The sequence below is a fragment of the Pongo abelii genome, chromosome 3 (assembly GCF_028885655.2).
Source record: "Pongo abelii isolate AG06213 chromosome 3, NHGRI_mPonAbe1-v2.0_pri, whole genome shotgun sequence".
Taxonomy (NCBI): domain Eukaryota; kingdom Metazoa; phylum Chordata; class Mammalia; order Primates; family Hominidae; genus Pongo; species Pongo abelii.
The window spans coordinates 38,218,007-38,230,186 of record NC_071988.2 but is presented as its reverse complement, the minus strand read 5'-3'; the positions used below and the strand labels follow the sequence as shown (position 1 = coordinate 38,230,186).

Genomic DNA, 12,180 nt, shown 5'->3' with positions numbered 1-12,180 from the left:
AAACACTTCCAGTGAAGGGAAACACCTTGCCCCTGAGGAAGCCCATCGCAGACAGTTGTGAGGGTCAAACCCCTTGAGAAAAGTGGGTGGGAGGGAAGCCCAATCTTGAATACAAGAGTCATAAAACATTAGTCAGAAGGATGCATCAAGGTCTTCATGTGAGAATTCTTCACTTTATAGAGGAAAAACCTGAAGTGCAGAGACATTAGTTTGTCTGGCCCAAGCTCATGGAGTTAATGATAGATTGGAGGGTGAACGCCCAGGGCCCCTGGTTCCCTGTTGAGTTCCTGTCCCTCACGTCATGCCGCAGTCACCTCAAGGGGGTGATCTGTGGTGGCACACTTCAGGATGAACAGGGCTGGGCCTGGCTGAGGGAAGACCCCAATTCCTCCCTCCTGCACCACCCTTCTAGAAGGCAGTCCATCCCAGACAGGATGAGGAGAGCAGCCTGTCTCCTCCTTTCATGCGGGGCATCTGCCACCCCTGCCCGGCCCCACATGGCTGGAGGTGAATGCTCCAGGAAAATCCTGCTGGGATAGTCTTCTTGGTGGCCCAGGTGCCAACAGGGAGATCTGGCTTATCTCATACCCTGAGAGATAGGTGCAGGCACTGAAAGGGAAGGGGTGATGAGTGCATTCTGCCTCTGTTCCCCTGGAAGGTGGTGTGTGATGATAAAACAGTGATCTGAAGGCTGAAGATCTCCACCATGGACTTGTAAATATACATCAGATTTTAAGTGATCTTAAAGAAACATTGACTTGTTTAGGGTGGAATCAGGCTTGTTAATTATCTGGAGTCATGATGTGTGATATTACTACGTTTTCCATTTACAACCAAGTAGCCCAGGACAAGCTACCATCTCTGAGCCTGGTTGCCACAGGTATAAGCTGGAGTTAGTAATACCCAAGTTTGAACTGTTGGTGGGGTGAATTACATAACATATAAAGTGGCTAGCAGAGTGCCTGGCACACAGCTTGTGTCTGACAATTGGTGGCTGTTACTGTTAATAATACATTTATCAAAATGCAAATATTATGACAAATTATTTTCATATATGTCTAATCTCACTACGCAACACATTTCTGATGACAGAGGGGATGTCACAGTACATTTTGAACTCCCAATTCCCACCCACAGAGCTTGGTGCTAGCTCTGCACACGGTAGATATAAGCAAGAACTTAGGCTGAAGTGAATTGAATGACCCATTCTTACCGGATAATTCTGTTCTTGCAGCGGTATTTCGGATCTGGGTTCTGCCTCAAGGCTGACGGAATCAATACACTCAGCAAGTGTATCCTCAGTCACGTCTCCATTGAGCGGGAGCTCCATGGCGTTGGCATCCTGAGGATGCACAAGGGGCCCAATGGCGGCAGCCCCTGCACCCTGCACAGCTGCATTTTCATGCCCCTCCCCTCTGGGGTCAGCTGGTGTTGGCTCATGTGAAATTGCAGCTGAATCACAATGCACTTCTGCATCCTCAGGTAAAGAATCACTATTAGGCATCTCAGTAACTTCTGCTTTGTCTCCAGTGGCTAAGGTGTCACCAGCATCATCAGACATTTTTGTATCTGTCAACACAATTATAAACACCTCATGCTTTCATTGAATTGTTAAGCTTCAATTCAAAGTCCTGGATAAATAAATCTGGTAGGGGCAAACTTTTTTTTTTTTTTAGATGGAGTTTCACTCTTGTTGCCTAGGTTGGAGTGCAATGGCATGATCTCGGTTCACTGCAACCTCCACCTCCCAGGTTCAAGCGATTCTCCTGCCTCAGCCTCCCAAGTAGCTGGGATTACAGGCATGTGCCACCACGCCTGGCTTATTTTGTGTTTTTAGTAGAAATGGGGGTTTTTCCATATTGATCAGGCTGATCTCGAACTCCCGACGTCAGGTGATCCACCTGCCTCAGCCTCCCAAAGTGCTGGGATTACAGGCGTGAGCCACCGCGCCCGGCCAGGGCAAACTTTTTTTTTAACCAATACTCTATGTAACCTTGTGGGAGACTGAATAATGCAGGGGTCCCCAACCTTGCATTATTCCCTGTACCAGTCCATGGCCTGTTAGGAACCGCACTGCCCAGCATGGGGTTAGTGGTAGGTGAATGAGCACAGCTTCCTCTGTATTTATAGCTGCTCCCCATTGCTCGCATTACCACCTGAACTCTGCCTCCTATCAGATCAGTGGTGGCATTAGATTCTCATAGGAGCATGAAACTTATTGTGAACTGCACGTGTGAGGGATCCAGACTGTGCACTCCTTATGAGAACCTAATGCCTGATGATCTGTCTCCCATCACCCCCAGGTGGGAGCATCTAGTTGCAGGGAAACAAGCTCAGGGCTCCCACTGATTCTACCTTGTGGTGAGTTGTATAATTATTTCATTATAAATTACAATGTAATAATAATAGAAATAAAGTGCACAATAGTAATGTGCTCGAATCATCCCAAAACCATCTCCCCCGCACCCGTTTCTGCTGATCTGTGGGAAAATTGTCTTCCACAAAGCCAGTTCCTGGTGCCATAAAGGTTGGGGACTGATGGAGTAATGAATGGCCCCCAAGATAACCATATCCCAATTCCTGGAACCTGTGAGTGTTACCTTACATAACAAAAGGAACCTTGCAGATGTGAGTAAGTTAAGGATCTTGAGATGAGGGGATTATTTTAGATCATCTGAGTTGGCCTTAAATGTAATCACAAGTGTCCTTATCATACGGAGGCAGAGGGAGACTTGATTACAAAGAGGAAAAGGTGATGTGATGACAGAAGCAGAGGCTGGAGTGACGCACTTTGAAGATGAAGGAAGGGGCCCAAAGCCAAGGAATATGGGTGGCCACCAGAAGCTGAAAAGGGAAAAGAAACCACTCTCCCCTCAAAGACTCTAGAAGGAACCAGGCTGCCAGCAACTTGACTTTAGCCCATGGACACTGATTTCAGACTTCTGACCTCCAGAACTCCAAGAGAATAAGTCTGTGTAGGCAAAAGCCACGAAGTTAGTTGTAATTTGTCACAGCACTGATAGGAAGCTAACACAAACCTACAGGGCTATCTTTAAACTTTCCTGGAGCTCTTACTTGGCATGAAGGACTACTCCTATGGGAACTAAGAGTATTACCTGTATCTTTAAAATTATTGACTCTGGCTTTATTAATTATATTTGTAGCAATAATGAGAATAAGCATAGGAAGGCAGGGTGCAATGGCTCACACCTGTAATCCCAGCACTTTGGTAGGCTGAGTTGGGTGAATCACATGAGGCCAGGAGTTCAAGACCAGCCAAGGCCAACATGGTGAAACCCTGCCTCTACTAAAAATACAAAAATTAGCTGGGCGTGGTGGCATGCACCTGTAGTCCCAGCTACTTAGGAGGCTGAGGCACAATAATTGCTTGAACCTGGGGGGTGGAGGTTGCAGTGAGCTGAGATTGTGTCACTGTACCCCAGCCTGGGTGACAAAGCGAGACTGTCTCAAAAAAAAAAAAAAAAAAAGAATAAGTCTAGAAAATACCTGAGCACTTATCAAAAAAAATACTTGCCATTTAGCTTTGCAACATCTTTGTCAGAAATTCACAGTGAGAAAGAGACCTATATACACACAGTATTCCTTGTTGGGGACCAGCTGATGGAGGCCTAAACAATGGTTTAGTCAAGGATAAACCTGAAGGGTAAGAAGTGAGGTAGAAACCAAGTAAGGAATGTAGCCATTAAAGCAGAAAACCCTTTGAAAGCTTACAAATTATTGATATCATGTAAAGCAGCACTATTCAATGGAACTTTCGGTGGTGATAAAAATGCTCTGTTTCAACAAACTAAGCATTGAAGGAACATATCTCAAAGTAATAAGAGCCTTTTATGACAAACCCACAGGTAACATCATACTGAAGGGGCAAAAACTGGAAGCATTCCCCTTAGGAACCAGAACGAGACGAGGATACCCACTCTTACTACTTCTGTTCAACACAGTAGTGGAAGTCCCAGCCAGAGCAATCAGGCAAGAGAACGAAATAAAATAGGAAGAGAGGAAGACAAACTATCTTTGCAGATGATATGATTCTACACCTAGAAAATCCCATAGTCTCTGCCCAAAGGCTCCTAGATCTGATAAACAACTTCAGCAAAGTTTCAAGATACAAAATCAATGTACAAAAATCAGTAGCATTTCTATACACCAATAATGTCCAAGCTGAGGGCCAAATCAAGAATGCAATTTCATTCACAATAGCCACAAAAAGAACAAAATACATAGGAATACAGCTAACCAGGGAGATGAAAGAGCTCCACAATGAGAATTACAAAACAGTGCTCAAAGAAATCAGAGATGACACAAATGGAAAAACTTTCCATGCTCATGGATAGGAAGAATCATTATTGTTAAAATGGCCATACTACCCAAAGCAATGTACAGATTCAATGCTATACTTATCAAACTACCAATGATGTTTTTCATAGAATTAGAAAAAAATATTCTAAAATTCATGTGGAACGAGAAAAGAGCCCAAATAGCCAAAGCATTCCTAAGCAAAAAGAACAAAGCTGGAGGCATCACACTACCCAACTTCAAACTATACTACAAGGTCATAGTAACCAAAACACCATGGTACTGGCACAAAAATAAAACATGTAAGCCAACAGAACAGAACAGAGAACTCTGAAATAAAGCCACACACCTAAACCATCTGATCTTTGACAAAGCCAACAATAACAATGCGGAACGGACTCTCTATTCAATAAATTGTGCTAGGTTAACTGGCCAGCCATATGTAGAAGATTGAAACTGTTCCCCTTCTTTACACCATATACAAAAATAAACTCAAGATGGACTAAAGACTTAAATGTAAAACCAAAAACTATAAAAACTCTAGAAGAAAACCTAGGAACCTAGGAAACACTATCCTGGATATCGGCCCTGGCAAAGATTTCATGACAAAGACTCCAAAAGCAATTGCAACAAAAACAAAAATTGACAAGTGGGAGCTAATTAAACAAAAGAGCTTCTACATAGCAAAAGAAACTATCAACAGAATAAATAGACAACCTACATAATGGCAGAAAATATTTGCAACTATGCATGTGACAAAGGTCTAATATCCAGAATCTGTAAGGAACTTAAATCAACAAGCAAAAAACAAAACAAAAACCATTTAAAAATGGGCAAATGACATAAACAGGTACTTCTCAAAAGAAAACACATACGTGGCCAACAAGCATATGAAAAAATGCACACCACTAATCATTGGAGAAATGCAAATAAAAACCATAATGAGATACCATCTCACACATAGATTTTCCCAATAACTCAGAGCTGTCATTTACCACGCTTTCACCCTCTCAAGAATATATAGTATCAACAGCTATCATTTATTGAGTGCTTACTGTATCCATGCTCTTTAAATGTATTATCTCCTGTGAGTTGAATGCTATCAGCTCCATTTTACAGACGAGGAAACTGAAGCTCAGAAGTCACACTTTTAGTAAATTGTACATTTGAAATTTGAACCCATGTCTGACTTTGAGACTGAACCACATCAGAGTCCTATCAGCAATGCCATCTGCCTCTTTTCTTACATTCAGTCAGTGGCCAAATCCTAGAGGCTCTTTATTGAGACTCTATCTGCATTCTTTTACTCCTCTTCTCACGGCAAGGTCCTCATCATGGTTCATGATGACTATTTCAGTATCGGGTTCCCCTGTTCACCGCAGCTCTTCCCCTTACTTCCCATCCTTCACCTCACGGCTCTAATTACATGGCTTTCCTGCTCACACATCCTCAGGAGCTTCCCCTTCCTCTCCCTCCTGAGATGATGCCACATGCTTCAGCTGGTATCCAGGGACCTCTGTGCTCTCATCCCACCAGGCTTACCTCCCAAGATTTCCTACAAAACCTTAAATGAGACAGTGTAAATATCTGTGCAATGCCTGGCACATCCACAAGAGACCCTCAGCAGCTGTTGGTTCCATATGTTGTTCTTTTGCACATTGAAGGCCCAGTTAAAATAATCGCCTCCTCCATTCTTTGTTCCTCCAGGTTGAACATTTTCCTTCTGAACCCTTCTGAGGGCATTTTGTGTTTATCTTACTTTAGACAGTTGAAGTCCTCTTTGATTAGAGTTGCTTCAGTTTTTCCTATAATTTGTAAATTCTATAAAGACAAAGACCTTCCTTGTTTTGTATTCATATTCTACATAGTACTTGGCATGGCTTCCTGTGCATGGTAGGAAGCTCAACAAATATGCCTGTTGAGTTAGATTAATATTTGTGTACAGACACTCAGGAGCTCTCTTACAGCAGATGGTTCCAAATGACTTGACATTTCCGTATTGTCTTTCTTTTTTTCCTTCACCTCCCAGTTAATTGAGTTAGAATGTATTTGTATAAGCAAAAATATCTGCCAGACCTTGAATTCAGTGATAATATTCCTGTAAACAAGTCTACATGTAAGAATGGCAACGAATGCAAACTTTCCTCGAGCTGGTATACAAAGTTTAGGATATTCAAGGTGGGCCATGGGCTGTGAAGGAGCCAGGTTCAAGCCTAGCTGAAATAGTAAAGAATGATAGAAACCCACTGTATAGAGAAGGGGCAGTATTGTGGGTGGTTTATGGGAGGTGAGTAGAATTGATGGGGTCTGCTAAAAAGGCTGTTGTCGTTTGGAAGTTTACAAAATCTTTGTGAAAACCCCCTCTCTGAATCAAGGCTAGCCTAGGACAGGGTGTTGGCAAATCACAGTCTGCAGGCCAAATCTTGTCCTCTGCCTGTTTTGGTAAACACAGTTTTAGTGGACCAGAGATACACCCTTTGTTTACATATGGGACCGTCATGGTTTCTCTGGCACTACAATAGCGGAGTTGAGTCATTGCAACACAGGCCATATGGGCTGCAAAGTCACAAAGCCTAAAATATTTACTATCTGGCCTGTTTCCGAAAATGTCTGCTTACCCATGGCCTAGGACTTTGCTTGATTGCCACGGCCTAAAGATTTCCCTGTCTTAATTTATTATCCTCACATGAATCGTATGGACACAACAATGAGGAGAATGGGTTCATGAATAAATGATACCTTGCCATCACTTTTATTCTCATTCTTTAAAATCAGTAGATGGTAGACATTGTCTGATCTTTTTATTTCTTTGTAAGGTAATTTGAAAGTCCTTATTATTAATCTGGATTATTAAGAGGTCCCAAACTATTTCACTTTTCTATAAGCAGGAACATCAAGAGTAAATCTGGCTGTGATAAACACTTATGGGTAAATAAAAACCATTATGGATGCCTGAAGGTACAAGCCTTGCCCTCATGTGTTGTTATCTTGTTCATAAAGTATCCTAAAATAGTTCAGCATATACTATGTGACACATGCATGTTACTTAGTTTTAATTTATGCCCTAAGGGTGGCTGGATGACATCTGAAGTGTGCACTTAAAAATCTGTAATGAGGTGTCCACCTCTTTTTAGAGGGTTCATCTACCATCCTCTCTGATGGGCACTCCAGGGTATGCTAATTAGCATAAGGGATATGAGAAATAATTTTTCAGGTGACATGAAAGATGCCTCAGATATGTGGATCGGCAAGAAATAACGTACAGGTGCCTTCTCTGCTTCTATACCCAAGACATGAGATTGCACTGAATCCAGCAGCTGACTTACCCTTTGGAGCAGGGTTCTTCTAGGTTCTCTAGCTGAATGCAAGACTCCAAAGCCTGAAGGTGACTAGAAGCTTAGCTGAGTCCTGCCTCTAGAACACAGGCCTAAAAGGACAGTGAGCTAGGACTTCCTTGAGCTTATAAGAACAGACTGGTTAACTAAGCCTATTTGCTAATACATGTGTGGGTTTATGGCAGAATTCCATCAGTGAACTTGGATTCATGGTAATTTAGCTCTTGGTAGGGAAGTTGCAGAGGAGGAAACCTATAGTCCTTACCTATCTCTGATGGCCAAATTACCTTAGGTCAGTGTATCCCAAATGTAGAAAAAGTGCTGCAATAAAACTCCTCTCTGTGGCTGCTCTGCATTCAACCAACACAAACCATGCCTTCAGAAATACCCCAGAAACTCAGCTGTAAGATGTTAAATGGGAACTGTTAAAAAATATTTATGGATTATTGTCAAAAAATATTTATGGATTGTTATTTAAAATATTTATAGATTATTGTTTAAAATATTTATGGATAATTTATAAATTTTAGTAATACTAGATCTTTACATCTGTTAAATTTAAAAATGGTCATCGGTCAGGCACAGTGGCTCACATCCTAGCACTTTGGGAGGCCAAGGCAAGTGGATCACTTGAGGCCGGGAGTTCCAGACCAGCCTGCCCAGCAGAGTGAAATCCCGTCTCTACTAAAAATACAAAAAAAGTAGCTGGGCATGGTGGCATGTGCCTGTAATCCCAGCTACTCTGGAGGCTGAGGCATGAGAATTGCTTGAACCTGGAAGGCAGAGGCTGCAGTGAGCCAAGATCATGTCACTGCACTCCAGCCTGGGTGACAGAGTGAGACCCTGTGGCAAAAAAAAAAAAAAAAAAAGCCATGCAAGATCCGTCCTAATTCAATTTCTAATTGTAAAAAAACAAAAGGGTCATGCAAGATCAGCCCTATTTCAATTTCTAATTGTGTGTATCTCTAAACCATATTTATCTCTGCTTGTTACAGGTCTAATTTCCCCCAAATCAAAACGAAAAAAAATTATTTTTTGTTTGGTTGTTCTGGTAGAACTTTATCGACTGTGGATGCTATTATGATGGGGGAAATGTAATCATTTTTCAGACTGTACCCTTTTGTATGAAACCACTAGAAACTGTGTGTTTGAAATACACAACCGTTTCTGAGCAGGGGCTGCTGGAGTCCACCAGGATTACAATCGTGACAAGCACTGTGTTTCCTGGGAGGTTTCCATCTCTGTCCGGGTGTTCCATAAGCCAGACTTAGAAACCTTTCCTGATTTATGGTTAGGAACATTGATCACTGTAGCCATGTCTCGTGGACTGGAGGCTAGGGAGACTCAATCCACAGCAACAAGGGGGCTGCTTCAGGAAACTCTAAGGAGAGGAAGGGTGGCATATAAAGAAGTCTTTGTGGGCTGGGAATAAGTTAGTTTTTCATGAGTAAATTCATTCATCACCTAAAATGCTCCCAGAACTATGCAAGGTATTGAAGCAGCAACATCACAGCCCCAAAAATAAGTATAAAACAGAAGACATGGTCACTATCCTTCAGAAATGAATCATCTGTTTGAGGAGCTAACACAAAACACTTAAAAAGTGATGCAAAACAGCACAGCAAATCAAGGACAGATGTGCCTGAACTAGACTGACCCTGTGCAAGGGAGAACCTTGAAAGTGTCTTTGATGTGGTGATTCAGGCCTGGTGGGATGAGAGCATGTGCAAATGTCCAAGCATCAGGGATGGACTGTAGTGATTCAGGACAGGTTGTCTGAGAGGCCAGGACATGAGGCTGCATGGAGGAATAATGAGAGGTGGGAGCGATGGTATTCTGAGGTGGAAAGAGTTGTGCCCTGCAGGCGTCAAGGGATGTGGCCTCTGGTCCCAGTATCCCTTTGTGAGCACACAACTTGCTCATCCTCACTGTGCTTACACCTGCTCCTCTGTAAAGCTAGGATGGACAAACTGATCTCGATGCTTTTTTTCCAAACCCCACCTGCAGGACTGGGGCAAGTCTGTGATGATAGAGAAAAATGAGGACAAGATCGCAAGTTTTTCATAAATCTAAATTTATTAAATGTAAAGGACTGCCTTCATCTTTCAAGTTTAGCCTTTGTGCTTTTTCTTGGTATTAAAATGTCTTTCATTTTATGAAATAGTAGTGACAGTGGATGGATTTTTTTAAAAAAATGGCCTGACTTGGCAGCATAAAAATCTGGTTATCATGATATCCCATGTGAGGTCATCTCCCCCAGTTAAAAAAAAAAAAAGTGCCAGTCAGCAAAGGACCAGGAATAAAAACTCTGGATGAGAGGCCCTTAATGAGGTTGTAGCGGTTTGTATGAGTTTGTATAAAGCTTGACAAGTCTATGTACCCAGGCTCCAGCCTATTCTCTGTGCGGCTGCCAGGCATTTTTGGACCTATTTGCTCCCCTGTTTAAAAACCATTAGGTGTAAATATCTTCACACTTCCCGTCATAATCCAGCTCCAATCTCTCTCCACTGCTTGCAACTCTCAGTACCCTCCACTCCTGCCTCACCAGTCTTTTCTCCATTCCCCATAACTCTTCACATCTCCCTGTCTTTGCTTACGCTGGTTCCTCTGCCCCGGTGCTGCCCTTCCTCCAGCTGCCTGGCAAACTCCTATTCCTCTGGACACCCAATGTCTAATGTTACCTTTCGTTCTGAATTTTTCCTTAATCTGCCCCACTCCCTCCAATGAAATAACTGCTACCTCTTCTATGTTTTTGGCACTTTGCACAGATTTCTATTCCATGTATTTATGGAGTATTTACTTCTGCCATTCTGTCCTCCAAGACTGTGACCAACAGCACCTAGGTTGGTTTCTGTCCCTCAGATATTTACTGAATTGAAATACATTGTGTTTGATATTAATAAAAGAGAAACCATGTTTGATGTAAGCCTCGTCAAATAAAGAAAGACAAGTTTACTTTTATGGTCTGAATCGCTCAGATTCAAGAAGGCCCCCTCCGACCCTCAAATTCCTTCTGCACTGTCTCACTTGTGCCTCAAATCCATCCCTAACGTCTCATTCCTTCACTTAAAGGTTACAATGTAAGAAGTTTATCAGATTCTTTCCCAAGCTCAGGCTTGATGGAAGGAGGGCGGGGCCGCAGGCATATGGGTGGGGTAGGGAAGGAGCCACTAGGCTGCAGAGAGGGCAAAGAGAGGCTCTGAGGATAGAGCCCGTCTCATTCTCAGTTGTCACAGGTTGGCTGAGGTCACAGGGAGTTCAGAGGACACTGATTTAAAAAGCCACCTGCCTGTGTCCTTCAAGATGTTTAGGATGGGAACTGATGGGATCAGTAGGGCATAGGTAATGCTCTCACAGCCCATAGAGAGATGCCTTCCTACTTAGTAAAAGGCAGTGACGTTCAGGCGCCTGGTCTGAGGTGCCTGGAAATACTCACCGGATGGCAGAGGCGAGGGCTAGCCGACTGGGTGGAGGTGGCCTGGGGATCTGGGGTAGGGAGTGGGACCCATCCCGGGGGCTGCGAATGGAGGCGGTGCCTGCTTAGAGTGTTGGCTGGACTGGAAGAGCAGGCAGGGCGTGGGTCGGCTGCTGGGGGAGGGGTAAGGCGAGGGGGGCGGGGAGGTCAAGGCCTGAGCTCCCTGTGCCAAGGCCGAGGGCAGGCGCACCCTGGGACGAGGCCTCTGTCTTACAGGGACCTGCTCCCTTCGTGCCCGGGCTGGGGGACCCTGCAGCCCGCCTCTGACTTGGCCCCAAGCCACTGGGGGCACTTTTCCAGACTTGCTTGGTGCCAGGACTGGATACTTTGGGAGATCCAGGCAGGCTCCGCGGAGGTTCACGCCGGCCGAGGGGGCAGACCCTGAGTGTGGGCGTGTGGGTGTGTGCATGAGCGTGGACCCAGAGCGACACACACTCACACACACACACTCACACGCCCGCACCCACGCAGGGCCCTCGGCCGCGCCGCCCCAGACCCTCACCCCAGAGCCGGGTCCTCCCTGACCACGGCTTCTCACTAACGCAGACGGCAGGATTCGTGGGTCCGGGACGAGGCGCCAAGGCATGGTGTTCCCACCACCCCCGGGCGGCCGCCCCCGCGCTCGCCCGCCCCCCGGGGAAGGGGATGGGGACCGGGTGCCCGGGGCTCTTACCGCTCAGGCGGCCGAGTACGCGCGGGAGTGGCCGGCGGGTCCCGCCCCGCCACGTCTGCAGGGCCGGCGGGGACGCGGCCAGAGGGCGGGCGGCTGGAGAGGGGGCCCCGCCCCGCCTGCGCCCCGCCCCACGGGGAGCGCCGCGGGGACGCCCGGCCACCCCCACGCTGCGAGGGCCGGGCCCGCGCTCGGCGAGCCTCCTGGAAACTTGGCTTGTCCCACCCCTGTGCCAGCGCGGAGAGCCAGAGCGCGCCCCCCGTCCAGCCCAGGGAGGGTGGGTCTCGGGGTTCGCCAGATCCCTTTCCTTTCCTTAAAAGCGCTTGGAAAACCCCTGCCGTGTCACTGGGAAGAGGTCGCTCAAGTTTAGCCAAAGTTTGAGC

At 45.3% G+C, this 12,180-nt stretch overlaps 1 protein-coding gene across 11 annotated transcripts in view; it reads right to left on the bottom strand.

The window, feature by feature from the left end:
• FAM114A1 (family with sequence similarity 114 member A1) overlaps positions 1-11,919 on the bottom strand; it is a 76,002-nt gene extending 64,083 nt beyond the window's left edge. For 2 of the 11 annotated variants that reach the window (XM_054553827.2, XM_063723798.1), the window contains exons 1-3: positions 11,801-11,860; positions 11,089-11,240; positions 1,214-1,569 (exon numbers count right to left, since the gene is read on the bottom strand). In XM_054553827.2, coding sequence (XP_054409802.1) covers positions 1,214-1,561 — 348 coding nt within the window. In that variant the 5' untranslated portion in view covers positions 1,562-1,569; positions 11,089-11,240; positions 11,801-11,860. Of the gene's footprint in view, positions 1-1,213; positions 1,570-11,088; positions 11,241-11,800 lie in introns of all 11 variants that reach the window. The other 9 variants (XM_063723797.1, XM_063723800.1, XM_063723793.1 and 6 more) reach the window with 8 other exon arrangements.
• Between the last annotated feature and the right edge of the window lie 261 nt (positions 11,920-12,180).